General features: G+C 45.6%; 1 protein-coding gene across 2 annotated transcripts; it reads left to right on the top strand.

The window, feature by feature from the left end:
• Nucleotides 1-1,028: 1,028 nt before the first annotated feature.
• On the top strand, nucleotides 1,029-19,536 carry LOC115118262 (sodium-coupled monocarboxylate transporter 1-like). Of its 2 annotated transcripts, XM_029646840.2 has the most exons (15): nucleotides 1,057-2,076; nucleotides 3,390-3,455; nucleotides 3,712-3,763; nucleotides 4,828-4,895; nucleotides 10,500-10,654; nucleotides 10,755-10,895; nucleotides 11,003-11,132; nucleotides 11,333-11,421; nucleotides 11,742-11,854; nucleotides 12,052-12,119; nucleotides 12,215-12,301; nucleotides 12,523-12,716; nucleotides 17,931-18,040; nucleotides 18,457-18,542; nucleotides 18,691-19,536. In XM_029646840.2, the coding sequence occupies exons 1-15, from the start codon at nucleotides 1,720-1,722 to the stop codon at nucleotides 18,814-18,816; spliced, it is 1,842 nt and encodes a 613-aa protein (XP_029502700.1). In that variant the 5' UTR covers nucleotides 1,057-1,719; the 3' UTR covers nucleotides 18,817-19,536. The 2 variants fall into 2 exon arrangements, with proteins under 2 accessions (XP_064858074.1, XP_029502700.1); XM_065002002.1 differs by lacking the exons at nucleotides 17,931-18,040; nucleotides 18,457-18,542; nucleotides 18,691-19,536 and adding an exon at nucleotides 16,508-17,400 and having other exon boundaries at nucleotides 1,029-2,076.
• Nucleotides 19,537-20,968: the final 1,432 nt, after the last annotated feature.

The raw sequence follows: 20,968 nt of genomic DNA, 5'->3' as shown, positions 1-20,968 counted from the left end.
AATAGTTCTCCTATGGGGACCGCCGAAGAGAAAAACGTTCCAAAAGGGTTCTAAGAGAGTTGAAGTTGAACTGACGTCTGCCCAGCGGGTAGCTTTCAGATGTCAAGTCTCCCTGTTCTATCAGGCTTATTTTCATCTGAAATCTTTCATATTATACCAAGTCTTCTTGTCTGTCCCAATGTCCAAATGCCAATGTCCTTGTTTTCTTTTTACACAATCTTAATTAAACGTAACCCAACTGTAAAATCTACATGCTTGATTGGCATGCAGTAAGCCCTCTATGCTGCCTTCCAGAACATGTAATAATCTACTGCATCGATGGGAACAGATATCCATCCGTCCAACAGTTTTACACCAATCCTGGATGGTCCCTTATCTCCAAGTGTTTTCATTTGAAGTTAATGATTGTAGAGAGGATTATCCCTCTCTCTCATATTCGTGTAAGGTTATAACTGAGAGGACTTTTTTTTGATGGTGCCCTATCCAACATTTCACACTAAAACAAATGTTACTGAAATAAATACAATCTGTGGATAGGAACATTATAGTTTGAGTCCTTGAGTGATTCAGTATCCACATGTTCCTAAAAACTGGACATTATCTTCTCTTTCTACAAGTGCTTATATCTATATGTACTATAATTGTTTTTCCAACCTACTGACTCGTGCAATGGAATGGAATGACTTATTTATGGCTGATCTATGACTATGTTTTATGGCTGATTTATGACTGCATTATTTTTCTCAAAGATGACTTTGCTTCTCTGGAACGTCTAATCAGTCAAATGTTGAGCAATCCGGTCTTGGAGTCCATAAGTACTGGAGGATTTCTTGTTGCAGAACCCTTTTCATGCTTTTGAAAGTCACAACTGTGTCAGGCAGACCATACATGGTGTTCTACCTCTAGAACTATACCAACTGTTCTATTTAATGGTAGATCGGAAGGCGGGCCAAACACACTTCATCAAGTCAGATATAATGATCATTCCGTTTTAGAATCTTGGTAGGCAGTGCAGTGAATTCTGTATATTTTGTCCTTGGGTGATGATTAACTAAAGGTGTGTTTATGGTTAGCCGACACCAAGAGTGTGTTCTTCCATGCTTTTGTTAAGATAAGGGGACCACACAAGGAAGTCTTGCTAAACAGGAGGATGCATTTCTAGTAATTCTCAACTTTATTCAACCTCAACAAGTACGGAAGACTTAACAAATAGGAATATTGGACATTTGTTCTTGGAATTCTCAGACGTTTGAATAAGGATGTTTCTTTCAATTGTGGATGTCTATTGTAAGTGTCAAAGAACTGCGATAATCCAAACATGTTATCTGCATTAATACATTTCTGAGGTGCTTATCTAGTTGACTGAGAATTTATTTGCTATTGTTTTGTTTCTTGGAATACTGAAAAACGTTTGGACTCAATTTGAACAAAATTGATTTATTTTGACATTCTTGATCAAATCAAACATTCCTTTTCTACTTAGAGAAAGTTAAATATCAATGCTACACCTGTTCTATAATTCACATACCATTTATCTGATTAAATTGTAAATAGGAAAAATAGTGTGCATTGGAAAGAAAGGAAATTAAACATTAGCAATATTGCCTAACATTCAACCTGTAAGATCTAAGTGGCGACCAGTGGGTGAAAGTGGTTAGATAGTGAAGATTAGATAAGTGTTGGTCTCTGCCGGAGGGATCTCTTCTGTACTCATTAACCATGACGACGGGTACAGGGGGCCCAGTGGCCTCGTTCTCTGTGTGGGACTATGTGGTGTTTGTGGGGACAGTACTGGGGGCGGCCGGCATCGGCCTGTTCCAAGCCATCCGGGGCCGCAAGAACACCAGCAGCGATGAGTTTCTGCTGGGGGGCCGTCAGATGACAGCGGTGCCCGTCGCCATGTCCCTCACTGCCAGCTTCATGTCTGGCATCACCGTGATCGGCACTCCAGCAGAGGCCTATCGGTTTGGGGCGACCTTCTGGATATTTGGCATCTCCTATGCCATCATGTCCATCATCACCGCTGAAATCTTCGTCCCTCTCTTCTACCGCCTGGGCATCACCAGCACCTACGAGGTACTGTAAGATATACCAGGCTGGGTCAGACCCACCTGGGTCAAATACATCCACAGTATGTCAAATACATTACAACATTTGAGGTGCAAATAGCTTGATGATTCCTATCGGTCAAACAGCAAGTGCAAGCAAGGTGGATTGAGATAAAGTTATAGGGGTATGAATTAAGATGATAGCTAGGGGGGTGAAGATGAGAGGGTTTGCTCTAAAATGTCCAGCAGTTGTATTTTTTTGTTATTTGTCTGTTTTTTTACCCCTTTTTCTCCCCATTTGGTAGTTACGGTCTTGTCCCATCGCTGCAACTCCCATACGGATTCGGCAGAGATGAAGGTCGAGAGCCGTGCGTCCTCCGAAACACAACCCCGCCAAGCCCCGCTGTTTCTTGACACAATGCATACTTAACCCGGAAGCCAGCCGCACCAATGTGTCGGAGGAAACACTGTACGCCTGGCGACTGTGTCAGCGTCCATGCGTCCAGCCTGCCACAGGAGTCGCTAGAGCGCGATGGGACAAGGACATGCCGGCCAAACCCTCCCTTAAGCCGGACGACACTGGGGCAATTGTGTGTCCCCTCATGGGTCTCTCGGGCACGGCCGGCTGCGACACAGCCCGGTATCGAACCAGGATCTGTAGTAATGCAGCCTTAGACCGCTGCGCCAGCAGTTGTAATGTAACTAATAATTAATCAGTGATCCGTGAAAACAATCTAATCCAGGAGGGGTGCCAAGATGTTACATCTGTTACATTCAGCATCTGGGGACTTTACCTCCTAAAAATATGTGACTAGTTGCTATAAAAGTAATTACAGGTATTTAATTAGTTTTGTGCACCAAGCAACCATTTAGCAGGTTGGCATTTATTGGGATGAGTCATGTACTGGAGGCAGCTCTGCAGGGTAATCACTGGCTGGCAATTGACACAAAGTCATAAAATCTGATTTTAAACCTAAAAATAACCTTTACCACACTGCTAACCTTATGCCTAATGCTAACCTTAAATTAAGAATTTTTAAAAAAAGCAAATGTTTGTTTTCACAATTTTTTACAATATATATAGCCAATTTTGGCTGCAGCTGGCACATCCAGTGGATATCGCTCAGATCTGCCTCCAGGACAAGATTCATCCCAATAAACATCAACCTGCAACCATTTATGTCTTGATCAAAACAGATGTAGACCTGCAGATAGACAGACTACTGAAAAGTCTATGAATCTTTCTTCATCATCACCTCCTGACTAGGAAAAAATATTTACAAGTGTAAAAAGCCAATGAAATCAGGCCAGGTTTGACTGAAATGTTTATTTTCTCTCTAGTATCTGGAGATGCGTTTCAACAAGTTGATTCGGGTGATCGGGACCACCATGTACATCATACAAACGGTAAATATTCAGTTAACATCATGAAAATGGGGCAAAAGAGCAGATCTTAATGAAGCTAATGTTTTCCAAAGGATATGGTGGAAACAAAAATCTCAATAATGCATTAACTACAGAAAATGGCAACATTTGTCCTTGTCCTTTTTTCCATTGCCTGATTTCAGGAAGCCATCTGGGCATCTAAGGTAAACATTCCGCTTTATGAATGTGCATCAAGCATATGTTTACATCCATCAACTAATGGCGGATTTTGTTTCAGGCCCTGTACACTGGTATGGTCATCTACGCCCCAGCTCTTGCTCTCAATCAAAGTAAGTCATATGCAAAGTATCTCTGTAATGTCCTTTAATGAATCAAAATAATATTATTATCTGACTGTTGACAGAAGGTCAATCTCTGGACCAAACTGCTGATAAATCTTTAGCTAATTAAATTGGTCTGTGACCTGCCAATAAAGGTATTGTCTAGTTGCTTACCAATTGATGCAGCACGAAAGAGGATATGCAGATGTCGTTAGGCTAAGTGATAATATCACAGGGAATTCATATGTATCTATACTGAACAAAAATATAAACGCAACATGCAGCAATTTCAAAGATTTTACTGAGTTACAGTTCATAAGGATAACAGTCAATTGAAATAAATTCATTAGGCCCTAATCTATTGATGTGGACATGACTGAGAATACTGATATGCATCTGTTGGTCACAGATACCTTAAAAAGAATGGGCCTCCCATCGATAAAATGCAATTGTGTTCGTTGTCCGTAGCTTATGACTGCCCATACCATAACCCCACCACCATGGGGCACACTGTTCATGATGTTGACAATAGCGAACTGCTCGCCCACATAACGCAACACACGTGGTCTGTGGTTGTGAGGCTGGTTGGATGTAAAAGCCAAATTCCCTAAAATTATGTTGAAGGCAGTTTATGGTAGAGAAATTACAATTAAATAATCTGGCAACAGCTCTGGTGGACATTCCTGCAGCCACCATACCAATTTAACACTCCCTGATCTGTGGCATTGTGTTGTTTGACAAAACTGCACTTGGAGTGGCCTCTTATTGTCCAGAGCACAAGGTGTACCTGTATAAGGAACATGCTGTTTAATCAGCTTCTTGATATGCTACACCTGTCAGGTGGATGGATTATCTTGGCAAAGAAGAAATGCTCACTAACAGGGATGGAAGCAAATTTGTGGGTGCTTTTCGAGCATATTGAACATTTTTGGGAGCTTTTATTTCAGCTCCTGAAAGATCTGACCAAGACTTTACATGTTGCGTTTATCTATTTGTTTCAGGTCATGGAAACAGTATTATTAGTATTATTTGGAAAAGCTGTGTAAATGGGTCTGTACTTGTGTGTGTTTCAGTCACAGGGCTGAACCTCTGGGGAGTGCTGGTGGCCACTGGGGTGGTGTGCATCATCTACTGCACCCTGGTCAGTGGTTCATCAGATCTCACTCACCAATCAGCAATCAACTCCTTCACGCTATGACAATACATATTTTAATATTGAATATTTATTAGGATCCCAATCTTGCTCGGGTCAACACAGAGCTTAAACTATATTACAAACAATTGCATTTACAATAAGAATTTAACAACATTTAACAAGTAGACATTAAATCAAATCAAATCAAATCAAATGTATTTATATAGCCCTTCGTACATCAGCTGATATCTCAAAGTGCTGTACAGAAACCCAGCCTAAAACCCCAAACAGCAAGAAATGCAGGTGTTGAAGCACGTTGGCTAGGAAAAATTCCCTAGAAAGGCCAAAACCTAGGAAGAAACCTAGAGAGGAACCAGGCTATGAGGGGTGGCCAGTCCTCTTCTGGCTGTGCCGGGTGGAGATTATAACAGAACATGGCCAAGATGTTCAAATGTTCATAAATGACCAGCATGGTCAAATAATAGGTCTGGGACAGGAAGCACGTCTGGTGAGCAGGTCAGGATTCCATAGCCGCAGGCAGAACAGTTGAAACTGGAGCAGCAGCACGGCCAGGTGGACTGGGGACAGCAAGGAGTCATCATGCCAGGTAGTCCTGAGGCATGGTCCTAGGGTCCTCTGAGAGAGAGAAAGAAAGAGAGAAAGAGAGAGAGAATTAAAGAGAGCATACTTAAATTCACACAGGACACCGGATAAGACAGGAGAAGTAGTCCAGATATAACAAACTGACTCTATCCCCCCGACACGACACAACTACTGCAGCATAAATACTGTAGGCTGAGACAGGAGGGGTCAGGAGACACTGTGGCCACATCCGATGATACCCCCGGATGGGCCAAACAGGAAGGATATAACCCCACCCACTTTGCCAAAGCACAGCCCCCACACCACTAGAGGGATATCTTCAACCACCAACTTACCATCCTGAGACAAGGCCGAGTATAGCCCACAAAGATCTCCGCCACGGCACAACCCAAGGTTGTCAAATTGTATTGTCACATGCGCCGAATACAACCTTATGCTTACTTAGAAGCCCTGAAATGCTTACTTACAAGCCCTTAACCAATAAGAAATAGAGTTAAGAAATATCTACTAAATAAACTAAAGTAAAAAAAAAATAATTACATCCAGAAGGAAAAAAATAAAATTTCATAATAATACATTTAAGTCATTTAGCAGACGCTCTTATCCAGAGCGACTTACAAATTGGTGCATTCACCTTATGACATCCAGTGGAACAGTAGTGCATCTAAATCTTTTAAGGGGGGGGGGGTGAGAGGGATTACTTTATCCTATCCTAGGTATTCCTTAAAGAGGTGGGGTTTCAGGTGTCTCCGGAAGGTGGTGATTGACTCCGCTGTCCTGGCGTCGTGAGGGAGTTTGTTCCACCTTTGGGGGGCCAGAGCAGCGAACAGTTTTGACTGGGCTGAGCGGGAACTGTACTTCCTCAGTGGTAGGGAGGCGAGCAGGCCAGAGGTGGATGAACGCAGTGCCCTTGTTTGGGTGTAGGGCCTGATCAGAGCCTGGAGGTACTGAGGTGCCGTTCCCCTCACAGCTTCGTAGGCAAGCACCATGGTCTTGTAGCGGATGCGAGCTTCAACTGGAAGCCAGTGGAGAGAGCGGAGGAGCGGGGTGACGTGAGAGAACTTGGGAAGGTTGAACACCAGACGGGCTGCGGCGTTCTGGATGAGTTGTAGGGGTTTAATGGCACAGGCAGGGAGCCCAGCCAACAGCGAGTTGCAGTAATCCAGACGGGAGATGACAAGTGCCTGGATTAGGACCTGCGCCGCTTCCTGTGTGAGGCAGGGTCGTACTCTGCGGATGTTGTAGAGCATGAACCTACAGGAACGGGCCACCGCCTTGATGTTAGTTGAGAACGACAGGGTGTTGTCCAGGATCACGCCAAGGTTCTTAGCGCTCTGGGAGGAGGACACAATGGAGTTGTCAACCGTGATGGCGAGATCATGGAACGGGCAGTCCTTCCCGGGAGGAAGAGCAGCTCCGTCTTGCCGAGGTTCAGCTTGAGGTGGTGATCCGTCATCCACACTGATATGTCTGCCAGACATGCAGAGATGCGATTCGCCACCTGGTCATCAGAAGGGGGAAAGGAGAAGATTAATTGTGTGTCGTCTGCATAGCAATGATAGGAGAGACCATGTGAGGTTATGACAGAGCCAAGTGACTTGGTGTATAGCGAGAATAGGAGAGGGCCTAGAACAGAGCCCTGGGGGACACCAGTGGTGAGAGCACGTGGTGTGGAGACGGATTCTCGCCACGCCACCTGGTAGGAGCGACCTGTCAGGTAGGACGCAATCCAAGCGTGGGCCGCGCCGGAGATGCCCAACTCGGAGAGGGTGGAGAGGAGGATCTGATGGTTCACAGTATCGAAGGCAGCCGATAGGTCTAGAAGGATGAGAGCAGAGGAGAGAGAGTTAGCTTTAGCAGTGCGGAGCGCCTCCGTGATACAGAGAAGAGCAGTCTCAGTTGAATGACTAGTCTTGAAACCTGACTGATTTGGATCAAGAAGGTAATTCTGAGAGAGATAGCGGGAGAGCTGGCCAAGGACGGCACGTTCAAGAGTTTTGGAGAGAAAAGAAAGAAGGGATACTGGTCTGTAGTTGTTGACATCGGAGGGATCGAGTGTAGGTTTTTTCAGAAGGGGGCTATATAGTATATAGGGGGTACCGAGTCAATGCACGGGGGTACAGGTTAGTCGAGGTAATTTGTAAAGTGACATAGATAATGCATAGATAATAAACAGTGAATAGCATCAGTGTAAAAACAAAGGGAGGGGTCAATGTAAATAGTCCAGGTGGCCATTTGATTAATTGTTCAGCAGTCTTATGGCTTGGGGGTAGAAGCTGTTAAGGAGCCTTTGGTCCTAGACTTGGCGCTCTGGTACCGCTTGCCGTGCAGTAGCAGAAAAAACTGTCTATGACTTGGGTGACTGGAGTCTTGACAATTTTTGGACCTTCCTCTGACACCGCCTAGTATATAGGTCCCGGACGTCAGGAAGCTTGGCCATACCAGGCGGTGATGCAACCGGTCAGGATGCTCTCGATGGTGCAGGATATGGGGAACCATGCCAAATCGTTTCAGTCTGCTGAGGGAGAAAAGGTGTCGCCGTGCCTGTCTTTGGACCATGAAAGTTTGTTGTTGATGTGGACACCAAGGAACTTGAAATGCTCAACCCCCTACATTACAGCCCTGTTGATGTTAATGCGGGCCTGTTTGGCCCTCCTTTTCCTATAGTCCACGATTAGCTCCTCTGTCTTGCTCACATTGAGGGAGAAGTTGTTTTCCTGGCACCACAATGCCAGGTCTTTGACCTCTTCCCAATAGGCTGTCTCATCATTGTCGGTGATCAGGCCTACCACAGTTGTGTTGTCAACAAACTTAATGATGGTGTTGGAGTCGCGCTTGGCCACGCAGTCGTGGGTGATCAGAGAGTACAGGAGGGGACTAAGCAGGCACCCTGAGGGGCCCCAGTGTTGAGGATCAGTGTGACAGATGTGCTGTTGTCTACCCTTACCACCTGGGGGTGGCCCGTTAGGAAGTCCAGGATCCAGTTGCAGAGGGAGGTGTTTAGTAACAGAGTCCTTAGCTTAGTGATGAGCTTTGAGGGTACAATGGTGTTGAACACTGAGCTGTAGTCAAGGAACAGCATTCTCACATAGGTGGTCCTTTTGTCCAGATGGGGAAGGGCAGTGTGGAGTGCGATTGAGATTGCGTCATATGTGGATCTGTTTGGAGTGGGTCTAGGGTGTTGATGTGAGCCATGACCAGCCTTTCAAAGCACTTCATGGCTACCAACGTGAGTGCTACAGGGCAGTAATCATTTAGGCATGTTAGCTTCTCTATCTTGTGAACAGGGACTATGGTGGTCTGTTTGAAACATGTAGATGTTACAGACTCGGTCAGGGCGAGGTTGAAAATGTCAGTGAAGACACTTGCCAGTTGGTCTGCGATTGCTTTGAGTACACGTCCTGGTAATCCGTCTGGCCCCATGGCTTTGTGAATGTTGACCTGTTTAAAGATCTTACTCACATTGTCTACGGAGAGCGTGATCACACAGTCGTCCGGAACAGCTGGTGCTCTCTTACATGCTTCAGTGTTGCATGCCTCGAAGCGAGCATACAAGGCATTTATCTCATCTGGTAGGCTCGCATCACTGGGCAACTCACGTCTGGGTTTCCCTTTGCAGTCTGTAATAGTTTGCAAGCCTCTACACATCCTACTAGCGTCAGAGCCGGTGTAGTAGGATTCAATCTTTGTCCTGAATTGACACTTTGCCTGTTTGATTTTTCGTGTGAGGGCATAGCAGGATTTCTTATAAGTGTCCGGATTAGTGTCCCGCTCCTTGAAAGTAGCAGCTCTAGCCTTTAGCTTTGTGCGAATGTTGTCTGTAATCCATGGCTTCTGGTTGGGATATGTACGTATGGTCACTGTGGGGTCGATGTTGTCGATGCACTTATTGATGAAGCTGAGGTGGTATACTCCTCAATGTCATTGGATGAATCCTGGAACATTTTCCAGTCTATGCTATCACATGTGACATGCTGGTAGAAATGAGGTAAAACGGATTTTAGTTTGCATGCATTAAAGTCCCCTGCCACTAGGAGCGCCACTTCTGGATGAGCATTTTCTTGTTTGCTTATGGCCTTATACGGATCGTGGTCTTAGTGCCAGCATTGGTTTGTGGTAAATAGACGGCTATGAATAATATAGATGAGAACTCTCTTGGTAGATAGTGTGGTTTACAGTTTATCATGAGATACTCTACCTCAGGCTTACAATTACTCGAGACTTCTTTAATATTAGAAATCGCGCACCAGCAGTTATTGTCAAATAGACACACACCCCCGCCCCGTGTCTTACCAGACATATCTGCTCTGTCCTGCTGATGCAAGGTGTAATGATTCATAGGTGTTCGTAATAATGAGTGTCAGCTATGCGTAATGATGAATCCCAGGACCAGTGGTTAGTACTCTGGTGACATCATACGCCGGAGGGGAGGAGCAGGAGCAGACGTGACACAGGGAGAAGCCAGCCAGCTCTATATTAACCTTTTCGTCGTTTAACCACGTCTCTGTGAAACATAAAATATTACAGTTTTTATTGTCCCGTTGGTAAGATAGTCTTAATCGTAGATCGTCCAGTTGGTTTTCCAATGACTGCACATTGGCCAATAATTTGGAGGGTAGTGGTGGTAGCGGTGGTTTACCTACTCGACAGCTAATTCTTACAAAGCACCCCGCCCTCCTCCCCCCATTTTCTCTGTCTTTACTTCACGCAGATGACAGGGATTTGGGCCTTGTCTCAACAAAGCAGTATATCCTTCGCTTCGGACTCATTACAGAAAGAATCTTTGTCCAGGGCCAGATGTTTTTCCTGAACCCATGACATATTCATGCAGGGAAAAGTCTCAGCCCCAGTTATGGGCAATTACGACTGTAGGGTCCAGTTCTTTCCTGGTCAGGTCACAGGGTCAGGGAACACACTTAAACCTACACATGAACAAACCTCTTTGGTGCACATGAGGTTGCAGCATACCTTCCTTCCCCTGACTCCATGTTGCATTGTGGTTCTCAGGGAGGTCTGAAGGCGGTCATATGGACAGACGTGTTCCAGATGGTGATCATGTTAGCAGGCTTCGTGGCCGTCATCGCCAGGGGGGCTGTCATCCAGGGAGGTCTGGGGAAGATCTGGGATGACTGTTACCAAGGAGGCAGGCTCAACCTTTTTGAGTAAGTAAAATGTCCACACGTCATGCAGGGATTAATTACCACCACAGTATGACTCCCTATAGTTAGCTGAGAATTTTCACTTTAATACCTTCTAATGCAGTTTTGATCCAGACCCTTTGAAGCGTCACACATTCTGGACGATCGTGGTTGGTGGCAGTGTGATGTGGGCGTCCATCTACTCCATCAATCAGTCACAGGTGCAGCGTTACATCTCCTGCAAAACCCTAACTCAAGCCAAACTGTGAGTGGCACTCCTACCTTCCACAGTCATAACATACAGGAAAAGCTGTGAATGAAGAATAGCAATATGAGTGTTTGTTCCATGTTGGCTTTTTTTAAAACCCTCAGGTCACTGTATGTGAATATGATTGGTCTCTGGGTGACTGTGAGCTTAGCAGTGTTCTCCGGCCTCACCATGTACTCCATTTACAAGAACTGTGATCCACTCACCAATGGTGATGTAGGGGCACTTGATCAGGTCAGTAAATGTAACACAGCTATGGCTCTTACACAGGCATGGACAGGGCTGCACTATGGCAGTGTTATTGAATGCTAGTGGGTGGGTGCTTATATTTGTCCTATTTCACACATGTACACGTGTGTATTAATATGTATGTGTGAATTGGACAGGACTGTGTGTGTGATTAATAGTGTGTGTTGTGTGTGTGTGTAAACAAGCTGCTTCCATACCTGGTAATGGACATCCTGGCAGCCTATCCTGGAGTCCCTGGGTTGTTTGTTGCGGCAGCATACAGTGGTACACTGAGGTGAGTATTCTCCAGGGGAACCCAAATAGACAAGGTCCGCTGACACAAATCTTCCAGGTGGCAAAGATCTGGATAGATATAGTCACTTATCAGCATAGTAACAAACCCCTACCTCGCAACCCCTCCCCGTTCTGGATCCGGAACCAGACCGTGGTCCGCCTATTGTGTATAGCAGGTATACACTAACAAATGCATGCAATCTTCCACTACTTTTACAACTAACCTACCAATGAATGTGTTTATGCATGAGTTCCCTGGAGACAAAGGGCAATTCCTCCTCTTTCTCTTTGCCTCATCTATTGTCATTGCGTCTGTTTCAGTACTGTGTCCTCCAGCATCAATGCGCTGGTGGCTGTCACTGTGGAGGACTTCATCAGGCCAATGTACAAAAACCTGACAGATAAACAGGTGACCTGGATGAACATGGGCCTCAGTGAGTTTCACACAAAACACTGTGTATATGTGGGTTCATTCAAATAGTAATGTCACACAAATAAAGGTCAGTTTGACATTTGCCGAGGTATGTACATTATATGTCAATACTTTGCATGGAAAAATACTTTGCATTGAAATATATTTATAATCTTGAAATGTGTATGGAATATTTAATTACCTTTGCACCTATTCCAGGTGTTTTCTTCGGATTTTTGTGCATTGGGATGGCTGCAATAGCTTCACTGATGGGGAGCATTCTGCAGGTAGGAAAACTATCATCAGAAGTGACTCCGTATCGCCACCTGCTGTCTCGTAGTTGTCACTTCTACTTTATGTCTCTAACGTTTTCTCTTTTCAGGCAGCCCTGTCCATATTTGGAATGATCAGTGGCCCTCTTCTTGGGCTTTACCTCTTAGGCATGTTCTGGCGCACAGCAAACTCAACAGTAGGTATCCCACATCTTATTCATATCACTTTCATTATTCATACTTAAAGAATGATTTACTAATTTACTCAAAGATATATTACTAACCAGTAACACTATAAATGTTCTGACATGAAAAGATTTTGGTTGTTGAATACAAAACAACGCTAGACAATATAATGACATAGAAATGTAATGTATCTTTATGGGTGAGACTGAGACGGCTTCCTTGTGCATTGCAGGGGGGACTCACAGGGCTGATTGTGGGCCTTGTTATTACCCTGTGGGTGGGGATTGGAGCTCAGAGATACCCACCCTTAGCTGATAAAACCAACCCCCTGCCAATCAGTGTGGCAGGCTGTAACCGCACACAGGACCTGGACTACACCACCCTGGCCCCATGGACCAGTGCAGTAACAATGACCCCTCTGCCTGAGTGAGTTACTCACGGTCACTCTATAATCACTGTCTTCAAAGTCACCCTATTCCACATATAGTGCACAATTTTATTCTAGAGTCCTATGTTGCTTATAGCTAACTATGAACCAGCCTGATCTTGTGAGCTCACATTCTGTTTCACTGATTGAAAACGTCAATGCTGTGACGATTGTTGTTGGTGGAATTAGCCGAAGATGCAGCGTGAGGTAGGTTACTCATATTCTTTAATGATAACCAGGAAAAACAAGAAAGAGAAAACCAACGAAACATACAGCCTTGTAGGGCTCAACAGCAACAATACAAGAACAAGATCCTATAAAATAGGTGGAGAAAAAGGCTACCTAAGTATGATTCCCAATCAGAGACAACGATAGACAGTCTGATTGGGAACCACACTCGGCCAAACACAAAGAAATACAACACATAGAATGCCCACCCAAATCACACCCTGACCAAACCAAATAGAGACGTAAAAAGGCTCTCTAAGGTCAGGGCGTGACAGTACCCCCCCAAAGTTGCGGACCCCTGGCCGCAAAACCTGAACCTATAGGGAAGGGTCCGGGTGGGCATCTATCCTCAGTGGTGGCTCTGGTGCGGGGATCCTCGTCACCAACCCCGGACTGGCGACCCTCTTTGCAGTCCCCGGACTGGGGACCCTCGTGGTAGGCCCCGGGCTGGGGACCCTCGCTGCAGGCCCCAGACTGTTGACGCTCGCTGCAGGCCCCGGACTGGGGACCCTCGTTACAGGCCCCGGACTGGGGACCATTGCTGGTGGCTCCGGACTGGCGACCGTCGCCGGAGGCTCCGGACAGGGGACCGACGTTGGAGGCTTCGTGCCATGGATCCTCACTGCAGGCTCCGGGCCATGGATCATCACTGGAGGCTCCGGGCCATGGATCATCACTGGAGGCTCCGTACCATGGATCATCACTGGAGGCTCCGTACCATGGATCATCACTGGAGGCTCCGGGCCATGGATCATCACTGGAGGCTCCGTACCATGGATCATCACTGGAGGCTCCGGGCCATGGATCATCACTGGAGGCTCCGTACCATGGATCATCACTGGAGGCTCCGGGCCATGGATCATCACTGGAGGCTCCGTACCATGGATCATCACTGGAGGCTTCGTGCCATGGATCACCCCCGGAGGCTCCGTGCCATGGATCATCACTGGAGGCTCCGTACCATGGATCATCACTGGAGGCTCCATGCCATGGATCATCACTGCAGGCACCGTGCCATGGATCATCACTGCAGGCTCCGTGCCATGGATCATCACTGCAGGCTCCGTACCATGGATCATCACTGGAGGCTCCGTGCCATGGATCATCACTGCAGGCTCCGTGCCATGGATCACCCCTGGAGGCTCCGTGCCATGGATCATCACTGGAGGCTTCGTTCGTGGAGCTGGCACAGGATGTACTGTGCCCTGGAGACGCACTGGAGGTCTCGAGCGCAGAGCTGGCACAACCCATCCTGGATGGATGCTCACCCTAGCCCAGCAACTGCGTTGCGTTGGCACAGGACGCACTGGGCTGTGAAAGCGCACCGGAGACACAGTGCGCAGAGCCGGCGCAGGATATCCTGGACCGAAGAGACGCACCGGAGGCCAGGAGCGCTGAGCCGGCACAATCAGTCCTGGCTGAAGGCCCACTCAAGCTCGACAAATGTGATATTCTCCAGCCTGCACCCAGGGTCCCTTGCCTTCCAGTATCTCCTCTCATGTCCACTCCTCCAGAAAACGCTGCTTGGTCTTTTTGTGGTGGGATCTTCTGTGACAATCGTCGTTGGTGGAATTAGACCAAGATGCAGCGTGAGGTAGGTTACTCATATTCTTTAATGATAACCAGGAAAAACAAGAAAGAGAAAACCAACGAAACGTACAGCCTTGTAGCGCTCAACAGCAACAATACAATAACAAGATCCTATAACATAGGTGGGAAAAATGGCTACCTAAGTATGATTCCCAATCAGAGACAACGATAGACAGCTGCCTCTGATTGGGAACCACACTCGGCCAAACACAAAGAAATACAACACATAGAATGCCCACCCAAATCACACCCTGACCCATCCAAATAGAGACATAAAAAGGCTCTCTAAGGTCAGGGCGTGACAAATGCAGCGGTCAGTCTGGTTTCACAAGATGGTGCCGACAGATAGGGCAGCTTTGCTTCTAGCTACAAAGCAACTTTGTACTATATATTTTTTTGTTAGTTATTTCTTACATTATTATTCCAGGAAATGTTTTGTGTTATTACATACACCTGGAAATAACTTTTTAATATCAGAGTGGCGGTAACTCACCAGCATTTCGACCGGGAATACGACTTTACCGAATTGGATTCTTTGTTCGTACCCCCCAGGGCAAATTAAATGATTCCAGAGGCTGATCCAAAACACAGCCGACGAGAAGAGGTATTCGGAGTGGACTTCTAGTCCGACTCAGGAGGCGCACACCATCCACCGCATCCAAGTATATTATTTGCTAATGTTCAGTCTCTGGACAATCAATTAAACAAGCTCAGGGTTCTCAGCTAGCTGGGTTCTCAGTATATAGCATCGACAGGATTAAAGAACTCTCCGGGAAGAAGAAAGGCTGGGGTGTATGTTTCATGATTAACCACTAATGGTGTGATTGTGATAACATACAGAAACTCAAGTCCTTTCGTTCACCCAACCTAGGATACCTCACAATCAAATGCCGACCGTATTACCTCCCAAGAGAATTCTCTTCAGTTATAGTCACAGCCGTGTATATTCCCCCTCAAGCTGATACCACGACGGCCCTCAAAGAACTACACTGGACTTTAAGCAAACTGGAAACCACATAACCTGAGGCCGCATTTATTGTAACTGGGGATTTTAACAAAGCAAATTTGAGGAAAACACTACCAAAGTTCTATCAACACATTGACTGTAGTACTCGCTCTGATAAAACACTCGACCACTGCTACTACAACTTCCGGGATGCCTACAAGGCCTCCCCTGCCCTCCCTTCTGCAATTCTGACCACGACTCCATTTTTCTCCTCCCTTCCTATCAGCAGAAACTCAAACAGGAAGTATCCGTGCTAAGGATTATTCAATACTGGTCTGACAAATCGGAATCCACGTTTCAAGATTGCTTTGATCACCTAGACTGGGATATGTTCCGGTTAGCCTCCTGAGAATAACATTGACGAATATACTGATATGGTGACTTAGTTTATCAGGAAGTAAATAGGAGATATTGTACCCACTGTGACTATTACAACCTACATTAACCGTGCATAGATGGCAGTTAAACTGAAAGCGTTCAGACATGAGACGCCTGTGGCAGGGTCTACAGACAACCACAGACTACAAAGGGAAAACCAGCCACGTCACAGACACCGATGTCTTGCTTCCGGACAAGCTAAACACCTTCTTCGCCCGCTTTGAGGATAACACAGTGCCACCGACACGGACTGCTATCAAGGACTGTGGGCTCTCCTTCTCTGTGGCCGAAGTGAGTAAGAGATTTATGCGTTAGCCCTTGCAAGGCTGCCGGCCTAGACCAGCTGGCTTGAGTGTTTGAGGACATATTCAATCTCTCCCTATCCCAGTCTGCTGTCCCCACTTGCTTCAAGATGTCCACCATTGTTCCTGTTCCCAAAAAAGCAAAGGTAACTGAAATAAATTACTTTCTCCCCGTAGCACTCACTTCTCTCATCATGAAGTGCTTTGAGAGGCTAGTTAAGGATCATATCACCTCTACCTTACCTGACACCGTAGACCCACTTCAATTTTCTTATCACCCCAATAGATCCACAGATGATGCCACCGCACTGCACACTGCCCTATCCCATCTGGACAAGAGAAATACCTATGAAAGAATGCTGTTCATTGACTATATCTCAGCATTCAACACCATAGTACCCTCCAAGCTCATCATTAAGCTTGGGGCCCTGGGTCTGAACCCCACACTCTGCAACTGGGTCCTGGACCTCCTGATGGGCCGCCCACAGGTGGTGAAGGTAGGAAACGACACCTCTTCGCTGATCCTCTACACAGGAGCCCCACACGGGTGCGTACACAGCATCCTCCTGTATTCCCTGTTCACCCATGAGTGCGTGGCCACAATCATCAAGTTTGCAGACGACACAACCATAGTAGGCCTGATTACCAGGAAAATAACCTCTCACTCAAGGTTGACAAAACAAAGGAGCTGATCGTGGACTTCAGGAAAAAGCAGAGGGAGCCACGCCCTTATCCAAATCAACGGGACTGCAGTGGAGCAAGTGAAAAGCTTCAAGTCCCTCGGCGTACACATCACTGACGATCTGAAATGGTCCACCCACACAGACAGTGTGCAGTGTGGTGATAAAGGCACAACAGTGCCTCCTCATCCTCAGGAGGCTGAAGACATTTTGCATGGCACCTAAAACCCTCACAAACTTTTACAGATACACAATTGAGAGCATCCTGTTCGGCTGTATCACCGCCTGGTATGGCAACTGCACCACCTGAAACCGCAGGGCTCTCCAGAGGGGGGTGTGGTCTTCCCAATGCATCACCGTGGCCTACTAACTACCTATCAACTACCTACCCTCCAGTATACCTACAGCACCTGATGTCACAGGATGGCCAAAAAGATAATCAAGGACAACAACCACCCAAGCCGCTGCCTGTTAACCCTGCTCTCATCCAGAAGGCAAGGTCAGTACAGATGCATTAAAGCTGGGGACGAGAGACTGAAAAACAGCTTCTATCTCAAAGCCATCAGACTGTTAAATTAGCCATCACTAGGCGTCTTCCACCCGGTTACGTAACCCTGCACCTTAGACGCTGCTGTTCCATATACATAGACTTGAAATCACTGGCCTCTTTAATAATGGAACACTAGTCACTCTAATAATGTTTACATATTTTTGCTTTACTCATCTCATATCTATATACTGTATACTCTATTCTACTGTATTTTAGTCGATGCCACTCTGACATTGCTCATCCTAATATTTATTTAGTCCTTAATGCCATTCTTTTACTTTTAGATTGTGTGTATTGTTGTTAAATATTACTGCACTGTTGGAGCTAGAAACACAAGCATTTTGCTACACCCGCAATAACATCTGCTAAACGTGTAAGTGACAAATAAGATTTGATTTGATTTAACAAAGCTAATGTGTTAGCGCAAGGCTACTGTGTTAGTGTGGGCTCAGGTCTGACTCTTCATCTTATTGTTACAGTGACCGTCCGGCTCTGGCAGACTCTTGGTACTCCCTGTCCTACTTGTACTTCTGTCTTCTGGGCACTTTGGTGACTGTGATCGTGGGCTTGGTGGTAAGCGCTATCACAGGTGAGGCTACCTCCTTTAGATCCAACCCTAACAGCATAGTGCATGATATTATTATTTTTTTTGACTGCATGACCTGACCAGGACAAACTTTACATTTGACATTTACGTCATTTAGCAAACACTCTTATCCAGAGCCACTTACATGACCTATGCCACTTGGCCACTCTGATGGCAAGTGCCTTGCTCAAGGGCAAAGATAGATTTTTCACCTAGTCAGCTCAGGATTCATACCAGCAAACTTTTGGTTACTGGCCCAAAGCTCTTAACCACTAAGCTCTTAACTCTGGGGCTAGTTGTTCCTGGTCAGGTCTGTTAAAGGGAAAATTCCTGGCACTAGGCATAATGACTTTGGCTGGTTCAAATTGATATTTTATGCAGTTACCTAAACGTGACGTCTCCCTGTGTTGTCTGTCCAGGTGGCTGCAAGCAGGAAAAGCTAAGCTCAGATCTCTTTGTAAGGAGAAGTGATCTATTCTGTGCTGGCTGTGGCAAGGACTCAGAGGTAAAGCTTCTCCCCCCACCCCACTTCACCCCACTTCACCTCACCCCACCTCTCTCTCTCTCTCTCATACCGTAGGCCTACAGCTGTATTAAATGTTTTGTGCCTGTGTTAACTGGCTCCCGGTGTGGTCTTTGTGTGTCTTCTGCAGGCATCAGAACCTGAGATAAATGAAAAGGCTGGGTCAGAGCTGAATAAGGGATCAAACAACGCTGGATTCCAAGACCCTCAGTTTAACATTGTGGAGAAGGATGTGGAGAAGGTCACTAAAATGTGATGCTGCCACCAAGCTAAATGCACTCTGTCAACTGGAGTTCTGCAAGAGAACGATTTTTCCTCTTACCTTTCCATTCTACTTTTATTGTAATGAAATTCATTACTAAGAGAAGGAACCCCAAGTGTGTAATAATGTAGGTTGATACAGTTGATCAACTAGCTATCTAAATCTTATAGTTATCATAGCCAGATTACTTGCCCAGGTGCCTCGACCCCCAGGGGGCCTCCATTGATTTTGTAGAGTCATTAAAGTATCATATGAACACACATAAGACATGGCGAAATGTGTAGAATTGCAGGAAATGAGCTTTAAAACTGTAAAATGTTCTCTAAACCAACAAGAGGGGTGTGAATAGTTTAGGATCCCATGTGTTGTGAGGTGGTTTGTTACTATCTCAATAAATGACCGTATCCATCCAGCCACCAGACCTTCTCAAATAGTAGCTGAGCATCCCTGATCTAGGCCATGGAAGGGTACTGCAATGTAAAGCAATATTTTAATGTATACAGCACATGTTGTAAGGTAGGACTTTTCAACCATGTGTTAAGATAAAACAATATATAATAATGTAAATCTAACTTAATTGTCAGTAGAAATAAGCATATGCAGTTCATATGTAATCATATTTATTTTGTGTTTACAGCACTTTAGGCTGATATGAGACATTTTACAGTATGTAATATTAATTTTGTGGATATAAAGATTGTGCTGAAATGCGTACCTATTTGCTTGCTTGATTTATCTGTGATTGTTCTTTTGGGATTTTGTTTTATATTGTCAAGTTTTCATAAACAAGGCAATGAGTTAGACAAGGCAAATGCACACTTATTTCTAGACGGGTTTGGAGGGAAACAGTTATGCAACTGTATCTTGCATGCTTCACATGCATCTTTACAAAGGTGACAATATTAATTGGGTCAACCAACAACTGTATGCTACTAATGCATTTGTTGGCAGCTGACTTGGACATGCAGGTTCAGCCTACCATACGCAAACATCCAAAAAAGACATATTTTCCCCCCTCTCCCAACCACCAGTTATTTCACCAGTTATTTTAAATAATAACTTAACTGCTCTGCAAAAAGTTCTGATTTGCTGACTGTAAGCCTACACAGTTAATCTGACCAATGACCATGGCTGTGTTTGAATACTAACCTCAATAACTGTACTATTTGTGATGTAAATTGAAGCATAGTATGGATATATTTAGTATGCCAAAAGTTTCCGGAAGTTGTACTACATTCGCCAAAAAGTATAAAAGTAGTTGACAGTAGTGGACAGATTTGAAGAAAATGGCGGAAAATATGGTCACTCTGACAGAGCTCCAGACTTCCTCTGTGGAGATAAAAGAACCTTCAAGAAGGACAACCATCTCTGCAGCACTCCACCAATCAGGCCTCCTCAGCTCACCTTGAGCCACTCCTCAGTAAAAGGCACATGACACCCCGCTTGAAGTTAGCCAAAAGGCACTTACAGGACTCTCAGACCATTAGAAACAAGATTCTCTGGTCTGATGAAAACAACATTGAACTCTTTGGCCTGAATGCCAAGCGTCATGTCTGAAGGAAGTATGGTGGTGGCAGCATCATTCTGTGTTTTTCAGCGGCAGCGTCTGGGAGACTAGTCTCGACCGAGGGAAAGATCCAGGGCTCGAACCAGGGACCCTCTGCACACATCCCGCTAACTAGCTAACCATTTCACATCGGTTACACCTATAGGGAGGAGGTCAGAGACCTGGTTGTGTGATGCCAGAAAAACAACCTTTCCCTCAATGTGATCAAGACAAAGGAGATGATTGGAAAAGGGGGGATGCCTAGTCAATTGTACAACTGAATGCCTTCAACTGAAATGGGTCTTCCGCATTTAACCCAACACCTCTGATGTCATAATCGACATCCACGTCTTCGGCGCCCAGGGAACAGTGGGTTAACTACCTTGCTCTGGGGCAGAACTACAGATGTTTACTTTGTCAGTTCAGGGATTCTATCCAGCAACCTTTTGGTTACTGGCCCAATGCTCTAACCACTAGCCTACCTGCCACCCCCATTGTGGACTACAGGAAAAAGAGGACCGTGCACGCCCCCATTCTCATCGACAGGGCTGTAGTGGAAAAGGTTGAGAGCTTCAAGTTTTTTGGTGTCCACATCACCAC

Source organism: Oncorhynchus nerka, linkage group LG15 (genome assembly GCF_034236695.1).
Source record: "Oncorhynchus nerka isolate Pitt River linkage group LG15, Oner_Uvic_2.0, whole genome shotgun sequence".
Taxonomy (NCBI): domain Eukaryota; kingdom Metazoa; phylum Chordata; class Actinopteri; order Salmoniformes; family Salmonidae; genus Oncorhynchus; species Oncorhynchus nerka.
The sequence above is the reverse complement of the archived record's forward strand: the minus strand, read 5'-3'. Positions and strand labels throughout refer to the sequence as shown.

Bases quoted from the DNA above. Each gene is read 5' to 3' on its own strand.
- LOC115118262 (XM_065002002.1), top strand. From the start codon at position 1,720: ATGACGACGGGTACAGGGGGCCCAGTGGCCTCGTTCTCTGTGTGGGAC. The intron at 10,655-10,754 runs GTAAGTAAAATG...CTTCTAATGCAG, and splicing joins GGCAGGCTCAACCTTTTTGA to TTTTGATCCAGACCCTTTGA. The intron at 12,120-12,214 runs GTAGGAAAACTA...TTCTCTTTTCAG, and splicing joins TGATGGGGAGCATTCTGCAG to GCAGCCCTGTCCATATTTGG.